This window comes from Cololabis saira, chromosome 18 (assembly GCF_033807715.1).
Source record: "Cololabis saira isolate AMF1-May2022 chromosome 18, fColSai1.1, whole genome shotgun sequence".
NCBI classification, from domain to species: domain Eukaryota; kingdom Metazoa; phylum Chordata; class Actinopteri; order Beloniformes; family Belonidae; genus Cololabis; species Cololabis saira.
This window is the reverse complement of record NC_084604.1, coordinates 2,416,321-2,437,137: the sequence shown is the minus strand read 5'-3', so window position 1 is coordinate 2,437,137 and position 20,817 is coordinate 2,416,321. Positions and strand designations below refer to the sequence as shown.

General features: G+C 40.1%; 1 protein-coding gene across 1 annotated transcript; it reads right to left on the bottom strand.

The window, feature by feature from the left end:
* Positions 1-340: 340 nt before the first annotated feature.
* LOC133418580 (probable G-protein coupled receptor 139) lies at positions 341-6,282 on the bottom strand. The gene is made up of 3 exons (XM_061707347.1): positions 6,204-6,282; positions 1,744-2,281; positions 341-1,233 (listed from the first exon to the last, which is right to left on the bottom strand). The coding sequence occupies exons 1-3, from the start codon at positions 6,280-6,282 to the stop codon at positions 762-764; spliced, it is 1,089 nt and encodes a 362-aa protein (XP_061563331.1). The 3' UTR covers positions 341-761.
* Between the last annotated feature and the right edge of the window lie 14,535 nt (positions 6,283-20,817).

Below are 20,817 nucleotides of genomic sequence, written 5' to 3'. Positions count from 1 at the left end.
TCAGCCTTACAATGAAGGCAACACATTCTGCATGAATCTATATTAGTTATAACTGGGGGAAGATTTTTTTTTTTTCATTATGCACTTCGAGAAAAAAGTCGAAATGTCGAGAAAAAAGTCGAAATGTCAAGATTAATGTTAAGGTACAATCTCGAAAAAAAAGTCGAAATGTCGAGAAAAAAGTCAAAATGTCGAGAAAAACGTAGAAATGTCAAGATTAATGTTAAGGTACAATCTTGAGAAAAAAGTCGAAATATCGAGAAAAAAGTCGAAATGTCGAGAAAAAAGTCGAAATGTCGAGAAAAACGTTGAAATTTTGCGAAAAAAGTAAAAATGTCGAGATTAAAAAGGAAAGGAAAAAGGAAAATAAGAAGAAAAAAAAGAAAAAAAAGAAAAAAGAAGAAGAAAAAAAGGAAAAAAAAGTCAAACATTTTTGATAAAGCTCCAGGAGCCACTAGGGCGGTGCTAAAGAGCGGCATGCGGCTCTATAGCCGCGTGTTGCCGACGCCTGGTCTATTATGAATAAAACATTTTGATTTCTGAGAGAAACCCAACTGTGGCCCCCTTCTTTGCAAAAACCACAACGTTGACAAAGTTCAAACTTATCTGGCTCCGTGTTAGTCGTTAAAGACTTAATCATTACAGTGTAATGGTGGTGTGGAGTGGTGATGACACTCTTCTATAAGCACGTTCACTTCGCTTTAAGGGTCTTTCGGCAGATGAATTTGTCTCAGATGGTGTATGATGGATTTCCTTTGCTTCTACTCTTTCTGTCGGAGGCTGGTTAGCACCACAGTCACGGGGTTGCTGGACGGCAGATCCTTGTGATGCGCGACCGAGAAGACTTTCATGGTGGTGAAGGTGAGGAGAGAGCCCAGCTCGCGGGCCGGGGCGCTGCAGGTCACCACCTGAAGCAGCTCCCGCCGGAAGCGGTGGCTGACCATGCAGTAGAGCAGGAAGTTGGTGGTGGAGTTGAGGTTCTGCAGCATGTTGGCCACGTCCCCCGCCACGTTGATGGCCAGGCTGTAGTCGTTCCTGTTGAAGTTCCCGTCGTTGTGCCAGGTCCTCAGGATGCAGTAGGTGACGAAGCGCGGCAGGCTGAGGACGACGAAGGTCACGGAGACGGTGCCCAGCAGGAGGATGGTCCTCTTCAGCATGCTCCTGGTGCTGCGCCCGTACATGACGCGCCGCTCTTCCTTGGTGAAGAGGTTGCTGGTGCGGCACAGATGGTACCTGAAAGATTCGTGTTCATTTGTATGGTGAACCAAAAGAAAACTAGTGGAATAAAATCACAGGTTAATACAAACTTTTAATTATGTCAAGTACAAGGTTTTCCGGCCAGAGGTACATTTGTCTCAGACAGTGAGAAATGCACGCCCGGTCATCAATCCAGTTCCTTTTTATACCCAAAAGGGAGGTGTTTTTTGCAAATGAAATTCATTGGTGGAGCCAGCTACTGGAAAGACCCCCGGAACGTGTTACTTCCATCTTCCTTTCCCTGGGGTGTCAAGCCTAGCTCACAGGTGAGACCCCCCAAAGCTAAGCGTCTGCTTTTCCCCACCGTCTCCTCTTCAACAATGCTATGTGTATTGCATTTAACCTTTAATCTAATCTTTGTCTACCCTTAACACCAGGGGTTGGCTCCGTGTCTTAATCAATACGAGGTTACTTTGAATATGAACAGAGAGCCCACCGGTGTTAAATTCTTTGAGCTTTTAACAATTTCATGAAATCCTAACATACCCGATGAGGTAGTTGAAGACGATGACCAACATGATGGGGATTCCCCCTGAGAGGAAGGTCGTTATCCAGACTATGACGGTGGAAAAGGTGTGGTCGCGGTAACGACACCTGGGCAGCGTCACGTTCTCCCCGTCCACGGTCAGGTTGGCGGGAGTGACCACGTTGATCCAGCCCATCGGCACGGAGACCAGGTGGGACAGCAGGACGATGGCCGTGCACGTCAGTTTAGTGACCCCTGCCTGGGAGAAGTTCTGTTTGGTGGCCGTGCTCCGGAGGACCAGGTAGCGCTCGATGGTGAACACCACCACGATCCACGAGGAGCTGTACAGGGAGCCGTACTGCAGGAACCCCAGGATGCCGCACCAGGGGTGGGAGTGCCAGAAGGGCTGCAGGATCCAGAAGGTGAGAGTCAGGTCGATGAGGATCACCCACACCAGGTAGAAGGTGTCCACGATGGCCAGGCAGCTCAGGTACACGATGGCCGTGTTCGACATCCCACATTTACGGAAACAGATCATGTAGAATGTGAAGAGGTTTGCTGGAAGGACAGAAAGGAGGGAAATAAAAGCTCTGCCACAGATCTGGTCCAGAACAATGCTTTTACTGAGTCATTATTAATCCAGTAGCCCCCGGGGTCCTGCATAGGTATTAGATGTTCCCTGATTCAAGTGAGTGGCTCATGTCCAAACATTGGTGAACAGCTGATTGGAGCAGGAAACTAGGGCTGGGGATAGATTCAAATGACAAGAATCGATTCGATTCCGATTCTTAAGATTCAGAATCGATTATCAAGATTTGATTTGATCCGATTCGATTTGGGTTAGTGTTATTAAAACAGTTTTTTCAGCTGTTGCATGAATTATATGACTGTAGTTCTGCAACATATTAATACTAGTATTATATTGAGATTCAACAGCAAGTATTGCAGCTAATGATGCTGTAAGGACCAATCAGCTCCCAGAATGCTGATAGAACTGCTTTCAGAAACATCGTGGGTCAGAATTACCAAAACAGATCTAGGGCAGCAAACAGAGACGGATGAAATCAGTTTTAATTTCTCCCACATTCCGTTAGAATTTTTTCCATTTTTGGTCTATTTCGGTTTTTAATTTTTGAGAATTTGGTTTATGCAAATTTTATGCAAGACAGTATATGATATAATAATGAAATATAGACAATTTATGCATTTATAACTGAAAACTTTAATGTTTTCATACCTTTAAACATACAGGACTGTCTCAGAAAATTAGAATATTGTGATAAAGTTCTTTATTTTCTGTAATGCAATTACAAAAACAAAAATGTCATACATTCTGGATTCATTACAAATCAACTGAAATATTGCAAGCCTTTTATTATTTTAATATTGCTGATTATGGTTTACAGTTTAAGATTAAGATTCTAAGAATATTCTAATTTTTTGAGATAGGATATTTGAGTTTTCTTAAGCTGTAAGCCATGATCAGCAATATTAAAATAATAAAAGGCTTGCAATATTTCAGTTGATTTGTAATGAATCCAGAATGTATGAAATTTTTGTTTTTGTAATTGCATTACAGAAAATCACAATATTCTAATTTTCTGAGACAGTCCTGTATTTAAAGGCAAAAAACATGGCACTAGTTATTCTTTTGTCCAACAAAAAAATCCTTTTTTGGGCATAAACAAAAAAATACCAAAAGTTGTAATGATGAAAAAAAATCGATCTTTAGACATACAAATCGAATTTTAGGAATTAATATGAGAATCGATTTAAAATTGGAAAATTTATTTTTTCAACACAGGCCTACAGGAAACATGTAAAACATGCAGGGCCGTGTCCCCTTGGGGACCTGGACGGGGAGACTGCTCTCGTCTCCTTTTCCCTGTGGAAACCCTGTCCTTAGTCCGGCTGGTGCTGCAGGACCAACCCCAGGGCAGTCTCACCGCTGAGCACATGGGGGCGCCATTTCACAACAGAGTCCACGTGTTCACCAACGTCCCCACAAAGCCTGCAGTTCCTCTACTGACCACTGGGGACTGGCTGCTAAAGTGAGTCGGCCTCCATTGTATGGAGGATTTTAAGTGCCAAAATTAAATAAATAAATACATCATTAATTAATTAAAATGGGAATTAAATATATCATTCATTAATTAAATGTGTCATTAATTAATTAAAATACAACTAATTTTATGTAAAAAAATATATTTAATTATTTCAGTATTTATTTCAGTATTTAAGCAGACCAAAGCAGTGGATTCCACTAGATTCACGTTAGTCCCGCCCACTGAGTTTGACAAGTGAAACTGACATTTCATAATTCACACCCAACACAAAATCATTAATTAAATGTGTCATTAATTAATTAAATACTGAAATAATTAATTAAATACTGAAATCATTAAATATATATTTTTTACTTAAAATTAATTGTATTTTAATTAATTAATAACATATTTCATTCAAATTTTAATGAATGAATGGCACATTTAATTAATGAATGATATATTGAATTCCCATTTTAATTAATTAATTATACATTTAATTAATGAATGATATATTTCATTCCCATTTTAATTAATTAATGACACATTCAATTAATTAATGCTACATTTAATTAATGAATGATATATTTCATTCCCATTTAATTAATTAATGACACATTTAATTAATTAATGATATATTGAATTCCCATTTTAATTAATTAAGGACACATTTAATTAATTCATGATACATTTAATTAATTAATTATATATTTAATTCCCATTTTAATTAATTAATTAAACATTTAATTAATTAATTAATGATGTATTTATTTATTTAATTTTGGCACTAAAAATCCTCCATACCATCGACCTCCGTGTTAAGAAAAAGGTCATTTTTTAAGATAACGGCAGCAACCTGTCTCAGAGAAGTTGGTTCACGACGGTCCGTAGACGTGACTTTGGTGCTTCTGGATCCCCTTCACATACACGCCTTATATTTACCCCCTAGCAAGGGCGTAGGTTTGGTCTCAACATTGGTAGGGACGATATAACAGCATAACCTGCATGTACACTTTTAGCTGGGGACGGGACATTAATAAGACCAAACAGATTGGGTGAACGGGGGTCAGGGCTACATTTGTCACGAATATGAACCTAATTAATTGATAGGCTAAATGATCAATGCAAAATAAATCTGTATTGACTTATACTAACTTTCATGTGTATTGGTTCACCTGATACACTGTTCGATTCAAACCTTTGTTTTCAAAAACTACTAAAGAAACATTTTGAAAACTTCCAGAATATTCCAGGATTTTATTAGCAATTTAAATTGCAATATTTGAACATAACTTAAATTATATTAACATACACAATAAATACAAACTCATTAATAATCTCTTAACTACTACTTAACCTATATATGGAACTACATGTTAGCCTACAGCTTACCACAAGAGTAATACATTGCTTTAAAATAATTCACTTAATAATGGTAGGGTCAATTCTATCCTTACAACATTTGGGAAGACAATCTAAATTACCTTTATACCTGAACTCATTATATAATGTAAATAAGGTTGCTTAAAAGTTGCTGGGGACAATTTGAGCCTCCTGAAAAGTTGGTAGTGTTATGTCCCTACCGTCCCTATGCAAACCTGCGCCCTTGCCCCCTAGTGTTTATTTTCAGCCTTGTCCCAAGCGTACAGGGATTTCTTCAGACTGTTGGAACCTTAGCTTAGTTTACTGTGGGTGATAAACGTTCTTATAGCCAGCCGCCGACCTGCTGGTGATGAACCTTATCAGTGGTCTCGTGTCTCTCCGGCCCTGCTGACCTGTCCAGCCTTTTGTTGCCTCTTCTTTGAGATCTGTTGCTGCCACCCCATTCAAAATGAGCTCCCATTTTTCCTGAAATGCCTTAAACAAAACCTCCCAAACAGCCAACGCTGCCATTAGTTTGACGTAAGAAAGAAGAGAATAAAGTCATAATGTTGCGAGAATAAAGTCGTAATATTACGAGAATAAAGTCGTAATATTAAATATATTATAAATATATAAATATAACTTCACAAGATGCTCAATATTCAACATTTTAACACACTCTTCCTGTTAGAGTTCTCATAAATGAACACTTTATTCTTGTAATATATAATAGTTATAGTTATAGTTGTAATATAAACTTTATTATCATAAATTACGACTTTATTCTCGTAATGTTACGACTTTAGTCTCGTAATGTTACGACTTTATTCTCATAATATTATGACTTTATTCTATTACGACTTTATTCTCGCAACATTATGACTTTATTCTCGTGATTTTACGACTTTATTCTCATTATATTATGACTTTATTCTCGTAATTTCCAATTTTTTTTTGTCTTAGTTTGGCCCTAAAACTCCGTCGTACAAATGTGCATGTGATTAAAAAAAAAACCAACATTGTTTATTGTTCACTTAGTTGCACTGAAGTCAAATGACAAACACAGTACAAACCTGGAATACCCATGATGCAAAGTAACGGGTAGTAGACCTTCTGAACGGTGACCAAGGCGGCGATGCCGGCTCCCTCCATCACTCATTTACTACTCGCATGGAAAACCTGCAATAAAGCCATCAAGAGCAGAGTGAACAAACACGGCTCCTCACGCACAAATCATGCCTGGGACTCGACCCCGCGACCGGAGAAGAGCCTCGTCTGCCAAGTGGCTGAAGGAGAAAACGGTCAGCAGGAGAAATACTGATTTATTTCTGTCGTTTGTACGAGTCTGGAGGACACAGCGTCCAGTACTGAAGTTGAGGGGGGATGAGGGGGGATGAGGGGGGACGGCACCCCCCCTGAAATAAAAACGGTCCAAATCATCCCCCCTGAAATAAAAACGGTCCAAATCATCCCCCCTGTAAAACTTCCATCCCTTATGTCATTTCATCAATGAATGTGGTTTTACTGCTATTTCAACATTTAGAGTCATCACCAGAAAAATAACTTATTTACAATTTTCACCTGTTTCAAGTCAATTTTCACTTGAAATAAGTAGAAAAATCTGCCAGTGGGACAAGATTTATCTTCTTATTACAAGCAAAAAAAATCTTGTTCCACTGGCAGATTTTTCTACTTATTTCAAGTGAAAATCTACTTGAAACAGGTGAAAATTGTTGTTTTTTTCCAGTGATGAATCTTGTTTTAGGTGTAATGAGATTTATTTTACTAAAATGAGAAATTTTAACTAGAAATAAAACAAATGTTCTTGTTAAGATTGTGAGTTTTTGCAGTGATCCATGTTACTTATCCTGTGAAGGACAGAGTCATATTGATAAGTTCAGAAAAGTGTTTTTTATTGTTGTGTTTTGATGTATTTGATGTAAGTCCAGTGGATATTTAAAGCTTACAGAAGGCTGCATTTAACTGCTGCTATGTCATTCCTGCAGTATTTCTGCAGGTGTTTTGGTCACTGCTATTATTTGTAATATATTATATTATTTGTAATCAGCACAAATTATCTGTCCCCATATGATCAAATCCACCACCCCCCTGATTTTATTTTACAACTCAAGTACTAGCAGCGTCCTCCCGGTGGATCTCACCTGCCGTGGGACTCTGCCGTCTATAACTAATGGCACTTTTCCACTAGAACCTACTCAGCCCGACTCGCCTCAGTTTGGTTCTTCTCCACTAGGGGTCTAACGTGCTGAGTAGATACTTTTCTGTAACTATTCTGCCGAGGTTCTAAGCTGCTGAGTCGGCTGTATCTGACATCATCACACTACAGGCCACCGATTGGTCGGGGGGTTGGAGTCAGACGTCTGAGTCAGGAGGAGGAAATCAGAGGAAGAGACTCTGACGGATTCTTGTTCATTTTATCCGACAGGCAATGGCAGCAAACGTCTGTTTCATGATCCAACTCTGAGGGTCAGATGTTCATAAACCTGGTGCTGAGGAGAGAATTAAAAAGGGATCTAGACGGAGATAAGGAACGACCAGATCTACTAGGCGCTCTGTCTCTTCATAGCTGCTCACGGCTCCCTGAATTTGTCTCGGCGCTGCTGAAAACAAACAAAAAATTAAGCGTTGCTGCTTGAAGCTTCTCTCTTATTTTTTAACTTGATATGGAACACAAGCCACAGACCCAGCAGCACATCTATCATCTCCTCCAGGTTCTACATCTTTAGTGTTGTTGTCTTCTTCGTTTAGATACACAATCAAATACGTCACAGCAGCTTCTCTCCAATCTCCTACCAATCTCCTACTGATCTGGGTGCTGGATTGTAGTGGAAAAGAAACCAGGCCGAGTTGAGATGAGTAGAGCCGAGTAGGTGCTAGTGGAAAAGCGCCATTAGTAGCTCTTAGCATCAATGTGGATACTTTGGGACGTACCTGGGGTCTGCTTGGCCGTCACGCTGCGCTCCGTACGGCTACCAAAGGCCCATAAAAGTTAAGTCCTTGCAGCTGCATCCCAGCAGGTCCTGGCTGGACGTGAACAAGGCTTTTGATAGAGTGAAGGAGGGATTTGTGAAACTGCCGGAGCTGTGGTTTCCATGGAGACGCAGGGGGGGGGGCACACCGCCTGAGCGGAGGGTTATGGTCCCAACCAGTCGATGCTAGCGGCTGAATGCACAAAGCGATAAAACGTCTGATAGGATGTACCAACAAGACGGCCGTGACAGCAGGGACGTTGTTGACACATCGGAGGAACTGACTCCGGATGGGCAGCAGAGGGGATGGACGTAGAGCATCCATGGTGCTCGTGCTATCAACCAGACGAAAGGTCACAACCGTGTCAGACTTTATGAAGTGGTGTAAACCAGATTTTTCTGGATGAACGGACCCACATCCTCTCAGGTATCACCTGATGTCTCCACATAAACTGAAGCCACTTCTGTCGTAGTTCCTGCAGGTCACATGCAGGACAGTTGCTAGGAATTCTGGGCCCCCTTAAAGAATATTGCCGTGGGGTTGCTGGTGGCCTGTGTTCCGGGTTCTTCCTGGTCGGCCCCTGGTCTCGCGGGTGGCAGGGTTGCTCCCCCCCCTCCCCCACTATAGATACACTTCAGGTGGAGCTTTGTTTGGTTTATTACACACACACACACACACACACACACACACACACACACACACACACACACACACACACACACACACACACACACACACACACACACACACACACACACACACACACACACACACACACATACACACACACACACACACACACACACACACACACACACACACACACACACACACACACACACACACACACACACACACACACACATACACACACACACACACACACACACACACATACACACATACATATACATAGCCACATAGACATATACACACTCACGTACACGTATACATATTCATACATTCATGCATGCACACATACACACACACATACACACACACACATAGCCACACATATGCATACACACACACAGTTACATTTAGCCACACATACATATACACGCTCATACACACACACACACACACACTCACACATATATAGCCACTCAGTCACACACGTATACATACACACACATACACACACATACACAGCCACACAAACATATACATACACACACACACACACACACACACACACACACACACACACACATAGCCACAAAGACATGTACACACACGCAAACACACACACACACACACACACACACACACACACACACACACACACACACACACACACACACACACACACACACACACACACACACACACACACACACATACACACACACACACACACACACACACACACACACACACACACACACACACACACACACACACACACACACACACACACATACACACACACACACACACACACACACACACACACATACACACATACATATACATAGACATATACACACTCACGTACACGTATACATATTCATACATTCATGCATGCACACATACACACACACATACACACACACACATAGCCACACATATGCATGCACACACACAGTTACATTTAGCCACACATACATATACACGCTCATACACACACACACACACACACACTCACACATATATAGCCACTCAGTCACACACGTATACATACACACACATACACACACATACACAGCCACACAAACATATACATACACACACACACACACACACACACACACACACACACACACACACACACACATAGCCACAAAGACATGTACACACACGCAAACACACACACACACACACACACACACACACACACACACACACACACACACACACACACACACACACACACACACACACACACACACACACACACACACACACACACACACGCATGATCATATACATACACGTACACACACACACATAGACATACATACTGGCTTGTTCACCTGCATGCTCGCTCTGTAGTTTTTGGGGTTAGTTAGCGGTAGCTTAGCTCAGACTGTGATTTGGGCTGATTGCTGCTTGTGTTTTGGTCGGCTCCGTATTGGTTTTTGTTGGTTTTGTGTTTTGTTTGTGGTTTTTGTTGCAGATTTCCAGTGCTTGACGTGTGCCTCCGTGTGTTCCTGCTTCCTGGATTGGCAGTGGATGTCACCCCCCCACACATCATGATAACCTAACGGATGTTCGTTTGATGCTCATAATTACTGATTAGGCTAAAAAAATAATTACTGATTAGGCTTGAATGCGTCATAATACAATCCACTGCAGACAGAGACAGTCACTGTAGTAGCAACGTTATTAGTAACGTTCAGTTAGTGACTTTGTTTTATTCATGGCTGGTCCAGTCCTGAGTGTAGCCGAGGCCGGATGAAACTAGTAAGCTGCAGCTGCGGCTCATCAAGGTAAGATAATAGTTTCAACTGCATTGCACACTCTAGCCCACTTTTACTCTCACCATCCTTGGAGAAGAACAGTTTTGTGTCCTGGGCCCCTGCTCTGCTGCTCTTATTTCGGGCCTCCTTTTCTAACCTTTTCTGGTGCCCGGATTTGTGCTTTTTGGGGGGCATGATAGCTTTCCACCATCTAGCTAATGCACATCTAATCCAGCTGTGCTCTCACGTTCACGCAGCGCGCTGCTCACTCGCACAGAGCTGGGTGGACCAAACCATTTTTAAGAAGGGAAGGGGCAAAGCGAATTATCGAAGTGATTTAAATTAGAGAATATTGTGTGACTGGTGGCTCTGTTTGAATTTGGATTCATTAGTATGAGTATATATTGTGTATTATGTATGCATAATAATTTTTTCGTAGGTTACTGGGGGGCCATGTGTGGGCCCTTGTGGGATGTGGGCCCTTGTAATTGTCACCACTTTCCCCCCTATACGACGGCGCTGGTCACATGTGGGGGTTGATAGAAAAACCAGACCACACCAGTACTGCAGGTGAGTGGATCATGTTGGAGTCCCCCTGCAGCGTAGCTCTATAGCTGCGTAGCTCTATAGCAGCGTAGCTCTATAGCAGCTCTATAGCAGTGTAGCTCTATAGTAGCTCTATAGCAGCGTAGCTCTATAGCAGCTCTATAGCAGCGTAGCTCTATAGCAGCGTAGCTCTATAGCAGCTCTATAGTAGCTCTATAGCAGTGTAGCTCTATAGCAGCTCTATAGCAGTGTAGCTCTATAGCAGCTCTATAGCAGCGTAGCTCTATAGCAGGGTAGCCTTATAGCAGCTCTATAGCTGCGTAGCTCTATAGCAGCGTAGCTCTATAGCAGCGTAGCTCTATAGCAGCTCTATAGCAGCTCTATAGCAGTGTAGCTCTATAGTAGCTCTATAGCACCGTAGCTCTATAGCAGCTCTATAGCAGCGTAGCTCTATAGCAGCTCTATAGCAGTGTAGCTCTATAGTAGCTCTATAGCAGCATAGCTCTATAGCAGCTCTATAGCAGCGTAGCTCTATAGTAGCTCTATAGCAGTGTAGCTCTATAGTAGCTCTATAGCAGCATAGCTCTATAGCAGCTCTATAGCACCGTAGCTCTATAGCAGCTCTATAGCAGCGTAGCTCAATAGCAGCTCTATAGCACCGTAGCTCTATAGCAGCTCTATAGCACCGTAGCTCTATAGCAGCTCTATAGCAGCGTAGCTCTAGAGCAGCTCTATAGCAGCGTAGCTCTATAGCAGCGTAGCTCTATAGCAGCTCTATAGCAGCATAGCTCTATAGCAGCTCTATAGCACCGTAGCTCTATAGCAGCTCTATAGCAGCGTAGCTCTATAGCAGCTCTATAGCACCGTAGCTCTATAGCAGCTCTATAGCAGCGTAGCTCTATAGCAGGGTAGCTTTATAGCAGCTCTATAGCTGCGTAGCTCTATAGCAGCGTAGCTCTATAGCAGCACATCTACAACGAAGCTCTGTTTCAGACAAGCTGCTCTAGTCTGGTCCTGCAGCTGCAGCTACGACTACTGACTCTAACACACTAGAGTTTACACTAACTAGAGGTTTACTAACACTAACTAGAGGTTTACTGACACTAACTAGAGGTTTACTAACAATTCAATTCAATTCAATTTTATTTATATAGCGTCTAATACAACAGATGTTGTCTCTAGACGCTTTCCAGAGATCCAGAACATGAACATGAACATGAACATAAACATAAACATAAACATAAACATAAACCCCGAGCAATTATTACATAAACAATGGCAGGTAAAAACTCCCCTAGTGGGAGAAAAACCTTAAGCCAAACAGTGGCAAGAAAAACTCCCCTTTAGGAGGGAAGAAACCTTGAGCAGGACCAGGCTCATAAGGGGGGACCCTCCTGCCGAAGGCCAGACTGGGGGAGTCAACAGTACTAACTAGAGGTTTACTAACCCTAACTACAGGTTTACTAAACACTAACTAGAGGTTTACTAAACACTAACTAGAGGTTTACTAACACTAACTACAGGTTTACTAAACACTAACTAGAGGTTTACTAGCATTAACTAGAGGTTTACTAAACACTAACTAGAGGTTTACTAGCACTAACTAGAGGTTTACTAACACTAACTAGAGGTTTACCAAACACTAACTAGAGGTTTACTAACACTAACTAGAGGTTTACTGACACTAACTAGAGGTTTACTAAACACTAATTAGAGGTTTACTAGCACTAACTAGAGGTTTACTAGCACTAACTAGAGGTTTACTAAACACTAACTAGAGGTTTACTAACACTAACTAGAGGTTTACTGACACTAACTAGAGGTTTACTAAACACTAACTAGAGGTTTACTAGCACTAACTAGAGGTTTACTAGCACTAACTAGAGGTTTACTAAACACTAACTAGAGGTTTACTAACACTAACTAGAGGTTTACTAACCACTAACTACAGGTTTACTAAACACTAACTAGAGGTTTACTAACACTAACTAGACGTTTACTAACACTAACTAGAGGTTTACTGAACACTAACTAGAGGTTTACTAACACTAACTAGAGGTTTACTAACACTAACTAGAGGTTTACTAAACACTAACTAGAGGTTTACTAACACTAACTACATGTTTACTAACACTAACTAGAGGTTTACTAACACTAACTAGAGGTTTACTAAACACTAACTAGAGGTTTACTAACCACTAACTAGAGGTTTACTGAAAACTACCTAGATGTTAACTAACACTAACTAGAAGTTTACTAAACACTACCTAGATGTTTACTAAACACTAACTAGAGGTTTACTAACACTACCTAGATGTTTACTAAACACTAACTAGAGGTTTACTAACACTACCTAGATGTTTACTAAACACTAACTAGAGGTTTACTAACACTAACTAGAGGTTTACTAAACACTAACTAGAGGTTTACTGAACACTAACTAGAGGTTTACTAACACTAACTAGAGGTTAAATAACACTACGTAGATGTTTACTAAATACTAACTAGAGGTTTAAAAAAAACTAGAGGTTTACTAAAAACTAACTAGAGGTTTATTAACACTACCTAGAGGTTTACTAAACACTAACTAGAGGTTTACTGAACACTAACTAGAGGTTTACTAACACTACCTAGAGGTTTACTAAACACTAACTAGAGGTTTACTAAACACTAACTAGAGGTTTACTGAACACTACCTAGATGTTAACTAACACTAACTAGAAGTTTACTAAACACTAACTAGAGGTTTACTAAACACTAACTAGAGGTTTACTAACACTAACTAGATGTTTACTAAACACTAACTAGAGGTTTACTAACACTACCTAGATGTTTACTAAACACTAACTAGAGGTTTACTAACACTACCTAGATGTTTACTAAACACTAACCAGAGGTTTACTAACACTAACTAGAGGTTTACTGAACACTAACTAGAGGTTTACTAACACTAACTAGAGGTTAAATAACACTACGTAGATGTTTACTAAATACTAACTAGAGGTTTAAAAAAAACTAGAGGTTTACTAAAAACTAACTAGAGGTTTACTAAACACTAACTAAAGGTTTACTAAACACTAACTAGAGGTTTACTAACACTAACTAGAGGTTTACAAACACTAACTAGAGGTTTACTAAACACTAACTAGAGGTTTACTAAACACTAACTAGAGGTTAAATAACACTACGTAGATGTTTACTAAATACTAACTAGAGGTTTACTAACACTAACTAGAGGTTTACAAACACTAACTAGAGGTTTACTAAACACTAACTAGAGGTTAAATAACACTACGTAGATGTTTACTAAACACTAACTAGAGGTTTAAAAAAACTAGAGGTTTACTAACACTAACTAGAGGTTTACTAACACTAACTAGATGTTTAAAAAAACACTAACTAAAGGTTTACTAAACACTAACTAGAGGTTTACTAACACTAACTAGAGGTTTACTAACACTAACTAAAGATTTACTAACACTAACTAGAGGTTAAATAACACTAACTAGAGGTTTACTAACACTAACTAGAGGTTTACTAAACACTTACTAGAGGTTTACTAACACTAACTAGAGGTTTAAAAAACACTAACTAGAGGTTTACTAAACACTAACTAGAGGTTTACTAACACTAACTAGAGGTTTACTAACACTAACTACAGGTTTACTAAACACTAACTAGAGGTTTACTAAACACTAACTAGAGGTTTACTAACACTAACTAGAGGTTTACTAAACACTTACTAGAGGTTTACTAACACTAACTAGAGGTTTAAAAAACACTAACTAGAGGTTTACTAAACACTAACTAGAGGTTTACTAACACTAACTAGAGGTTTACTAACACTAACTAGAGGTTTACTAACACTAACTACAGGTTTACTAAACACTAACTAGAGGTTTACTAAACACTAACTAGAGGTTTAAAAAAACTAGAGGTTTACTAACACTAACTAGAGGTTTACTAAACACTAACTAGAGGTTTACTAAACACTAACTAGAGGTTTACTAACACTAACTAGAGGTTTACTAACACTAACTACAGGTTTACTAACACTAACTAGAGGTTTACTAACCCTAACTACAGGTTTACTAAACACTAACTAGAGGTTTACTAAACACTAACTAGAGGTTTACTAACACTAACTAGATGTTTACTAAACACTAACTAGAGGTTTACTAACACTACCTAGATGTTTACTAAACACTAACTAGAGGTTTACTAACACTACCTAGATGTTTACTAAACACTAACCAGAGGTTTACTAACACTAACTAGAGGTTTACTGAACACTAACTAGAGGTTTACTAACACTAACTAGAGGTTAAATAACACTACGTAGATGTTTACTAAATACTAACTAGAGGTTTAAAAAAAACTAGAGGTTTACTAAAAACTAACTAGAGGTTTACTAAACACTAACTAGAGGTTTACTAAACACTAACTAGAGGTTTACTAACACTAACTAGAGGTTTACAAACACTAACTAGAGGTTTACTAAACACTAACTAGAGGTTTACTAAACACTAACTAGAGGTTTACTAACACTAACTAGAGGTTTACTAACACTAACTAGAGGTTTACTAACACTAACTACAGGTTTACTAAACACTAACTAGAGGTTTACTAAACACTAACTAGAGGTTTAAAAAAACTAGAGGTTTACTAACACTAACTAGAGGTTTACTAAACACTAACTAGAGGTTTACTAAACACTAACTAGAGGTTTACTAACACTAACTAGAGGTTTACTAACACTAACTACAGGTTTACTAACACTAACTAGAGGTTTACTAACCCTAACTACAGGTTTACTAAACACTAACTAGAGGTTTACTAAACACTAACTAGAGGTTTACTAACACTAACTAGATGTTTACTAAACACTAACTAGAGGTTTACTAACACTACCTAGATGTTTACTAAACACTAACTAGAGGTTTACTAACACTACCTAGATGTTTACTAAACACTAACCAGAGGTTTACTAACACTAACTAGAGGTTTACTGAACACTAACTAGAGGTTTACTAACACTAACTAGAGGTTAAATAACACTACGTAGATGTTTACTAAATACTAACTAGAGGTTTAAAAAAAACTAGAGGTTTACTAAAAACTAACTAGAGGTTTACTAAACACTAACTAGAGGTTTACTAAACACTAACTAGAGGTTTACTAACACTAACTAGAGGTTTACAAACACTAACTAGAGGTTTACTAAACACTAACTAGAGGTTTACTAAACACTAACTAGAGGTTAAATAACACTACGTAGATGTTTACTAAATACTAACTAGAGGTTTACTAACACTAACTAGAGGTTTACAAACACTAACTAGAGGTTTACTAAACACTAACTAGAGGTTAAATAACACTACGTAGATGTTTACTAAACACTAACTAGAGGTTTAAAAAAACTAGAGGTTTACTAACACTAACTAGAGGTTTACTAACACTAACTAGATGTTTAAAAAAACACTAACTAAAGGTTTACTAAACACTAACTAGAGGTTTACTAACACTAACTAGAGGTTTACTAACACTAACTAAAGATTTACTAACACTAACTAGAGGTTAAATAACACTAACTAGAGGTTTACTAACACTAACTAGAGGTTTACTAAACACTTACTAGAGGTTTACTAACACTAACTAGAGGTTTAAAAAACACTAACTAGAGGTTTACTAAACACTAACTAGAGGTTTACTAACACTAACTAGAGGTTTACTAACACTAACTACAGGTTTACTAAACACTAACTAGAGGTTTACTAAACACTAACTAGAGGTTTACTAACACTAACTAGAGGTTTACTAAACACTTACTAGAGGTTTACTAACACTAACTAGAGGTTTAAAAAACACTAACTAGAGGTTTACTAAACACTAACTAGAGGTTTACTAACACTAACTAGAGGTTTACTAACACTAACTAGAGGTTTACTAACACTAACTACAGGTTTACTAAACACTAACTAGAGGTTTACTAAACACTAACTAGAGGTTTAAAAAAACTAGAGGTTTACTAACACTAACTAGAGGTTTACTAAACACTAACTAGAGGTTTACTAAACACTAACTAGAGGTTTACTAACACTAACTAGAGGTTTACTAACACTAACTACAGGTTTACTAACACTAACTAGAGGTTTACTAACCCTAACTACAGGTTTACTAAACACTAACTAGAGGTTTACTAGCATTAACTAGAGGTTTACTAACCCTAACTACAGGTTTACTAAACACTAACTAGAGGTTTACTAACACTAACTAGAGGTTTACTAACACTAACTACAGGTTTACTAAACACTAACTAGAGGTTTACTAAACACTAACTAGAGGTTTACTAACACTAACTAGAGGTTTACTAACCCTAACTACAGGTTTACTAAACACTAACTAGAGGTTTACTAGCATTAACTAGAGGTTTACTAAACACTAACTAGAGGTTTACTAGCACTAACTAGAGGTTTACTAACACTAACTAGAGGTTTACCAAACACTAACTAGAGGTTTACTAACACTAACTAGAGGTTTACTGACACTAACTAGAGGTTTACTAAACACTAACTAGATGTTTACTAAACACTAACTAGAGGTTTACTAACCACTAACTACAGGTTTACTAACCACTAACTACAGGTTTACTAAACACTAACTAGAGGTTTACTAGCACTAACTAGAGGTTTACTAACACTAACTAGAGGTTTACTAACACTAACTACAGGTTTACTAAACACTAACTAGAGGTTTACTAACACTAACTGCAGGTTAAATAACACTAACTAGAGGTTTACTAACCACTAACTACAGGTTTACTAAACACTAACTAGAAGTTAACTAACACTAACTACAGGTTTACTAACACTAACTAGAGGTTTACTAACACTAACTGCAGGTTAAATAACACTAACTAGAGGTTTACTAACCACTAACTACAGGTTTACTAAACACTAACTAGAAGTTAACTAACACTAACTAGAGGTTTAATAACACTAACTAGAAGTTAACTAACACTAACTACAGGTTTACTAACACTAACTAGAGGTTTACTAACACTAACTAGAGGTTTACTAACACTAACTGCAGGTTAAATAACACTAACTAGAGGTTTACTAACCACTAACTACAGGTTTACTAAACACTAACTAGAAGTTAACTAACACTAACTAGAGGTTTAATAACACTAACTAGAGGTTGACTAACACTAACTAGATGTTTAATAACACTAACTACAGGTTTACTAAACACTAACTAGATTCATCGGCCAAGTTGTTGGTGACTCCCTCCTGCAGCCTCTAGTGGCCGGTGGAGGTAATGGTGACTCCCTTCTGCAGCCTCTAGTGGCCGGTGGAGGTAATGGTGACTCCCTTCTGCAGCCTTTAGTGGCCGGTGGAGGAACTGGTGACTCCCTCCTGCAGCCTCTAGTGGCCGGTGGAGGAACTGGTGACTCCCTCCTGCAGCCTTTAGTGGCCGGTGGAGGAACTGGTGAATCCCTTCTGCAGCCTCTAGTGGCCGGTGGAGGAACTGGTGAATCCCTTCTGCAGCCTCTAGTGGCCGGTGGAGGAACTGGTGAATCCCTTCTGCAGCCTCTAGTGGCCGGTGGCTAGTGTCTCGACGAAGGCGGACGCTTTTCTGCTCCTCTCCCTTATCTATCTGCCCTGCTACTGCTTTTGTCCTGTCTCGTCTTCATAGTCTCTCCTTTTCACTCCTCCGAAACTCTACAATCATGGAATTGATTAACTGGTCTCTCAGCACAATTGACCAAATTTTTGCGACAAGAAGTCAGGGGGTAAGGGAGCCCTCTTGCCCCGATGGGACATTTTTTGCTGGATACACAATAGATTCCTACAAATATTGGAAACCGTTGTGATTGGCGATCCTGTCTGTCGAGGACGTTGAAGATGCTTCATAATTTGGTTTATGATAGCAGGATTTCTCTTGATAGGAGGAGGGGGATTCCTGGTCTACCGACAAACGCGCAAGTCGTCGACAGCTGTTTTGGCCCTTTCAGAGCTGCCAGACGTGGCTGAAGGGATAAGCTCTGCGACTAACACTCAGACTGTAACGTTGGGGGAGCAAAGCCGTAAACTGGATGCGATTCTAGAACAGAATCGCAGGCTGGCGGCGGTCTTTGAGCTCATTGGCAAGATTGATAAGACCTTGGAGAAGTTGGAAGCTCGGCTTGGCGGGAATTGATCACAAATTCGTCTGTTTGGAGTCGCCATTGATGAACCAGAGACTAAAGGCAGACGGAAAATTACTGAGTCTGTCTGTTTGCAATATAATTATTGATTCTATAATCTGGCCTTGACAGGAAAGTTTTGGCTGATCGCTCTAGCCACAATCTTCCTGGTGGAATGTAAACAAGGTGACTCTGCCCCCACTACTAACCCTCCCCTCTCAGGAACATCTGTGGACTGTTTTCAGAACTGACCGGGCCGACTGATAACATCAAGGACATTGGCTGAGAGCAGCTCTGAGCGAAGTTCACGGACTTACCGCTTACACACACACGCTGATAACCACACCTCCCTCAACTCAACGCCTTCCTCGGCCCCTCCTCTTATCAGCCCCCCCCCCCAACACAGTCAACAGGTTTGAGAGCCACGCCACTGGCCGCGGTGCTCACTTGGGGTACTGTGCCGGGATCCCCCCCGCCCCTAGAACCACCCCCCCACACACACATGTGCAAGCCTTGTGATGTTAAATTTGTCATGTTGCTTTCTGTGCAGAGGTATTTTTTCGCACTTTCACACTGTGTATTTACACACAGTATGAGGATGCCTTTTTTTCCCTCCTGCCTCCCCCATCCCCAATGTCATCCTTTCTCTGATCTTCTCTCACCAGTTGACTCATGTCTTATGTTATTTGTTTTGTCTGTGTCCTGATGGGTTGTACTGGTCATCTCACTGTGCTGGGACGCCAGACCGGCGACAATAAAGGCTATTCATTCATTCATTCATTCATTCATTCATTCATTCATTCATTCATTCATTCATTCATTCATTCATTCATTCATCAGACCCACCAGAAGGGCCATGGTCGAGCAACAGGGGCGCATGGGTCCATATTGAAGACTCTCTCACTTTTAAATGTCATATTGACCATCTTGTAAATAAACTGTCCAAGTATGTTGGCTTGTTCTACAAGATAAGACACTTCCTTCCTCTGTCTGCCATTCTTACGTTGTACTAAACTCTCTTTGAACCTCATCTCAACTACTGAAATGTGATATGGTGCAACACCTTCACAAGCCATCTTAAAAAACTAGTATCTTTGCAAAAGAAAGTCATACGGGCCCTGTCTTGGTCAGAGATAAATTCCCACACCCACCCTCTATTTCACCGCTTTGAGTTGCTAAGACTGGCTGAGCTAAACGATTATCATTATGCTTGTCTGCTGTTTCAAATTGTCAACAGGCTCAACCCTAGACTTAGTAGTCTTGTGCCAATATCCAGTCCTCAGCACACATACCAGTACTAGTACACACAAGTACACGGCCCGAGAAGGTACTAGACGGAGCTGGAGGTGGAGGAGACGGAGGTGGAGCAGACGGAGCTGGAGAGGAGTCACCACCCCGGGGGACAGATGGTTCCTGGTTTATTGGTTATCGATCCACTTGTCCGGCGGTATTGATCCAGAAGTCAAACAGCCCGGAGTACACAGCCGTAACCATGGCAGCGCCGTAACCATGGGAACCCAGGGAGATAACGGCATGTGAGCCAGAACAATAAAGTGTTGG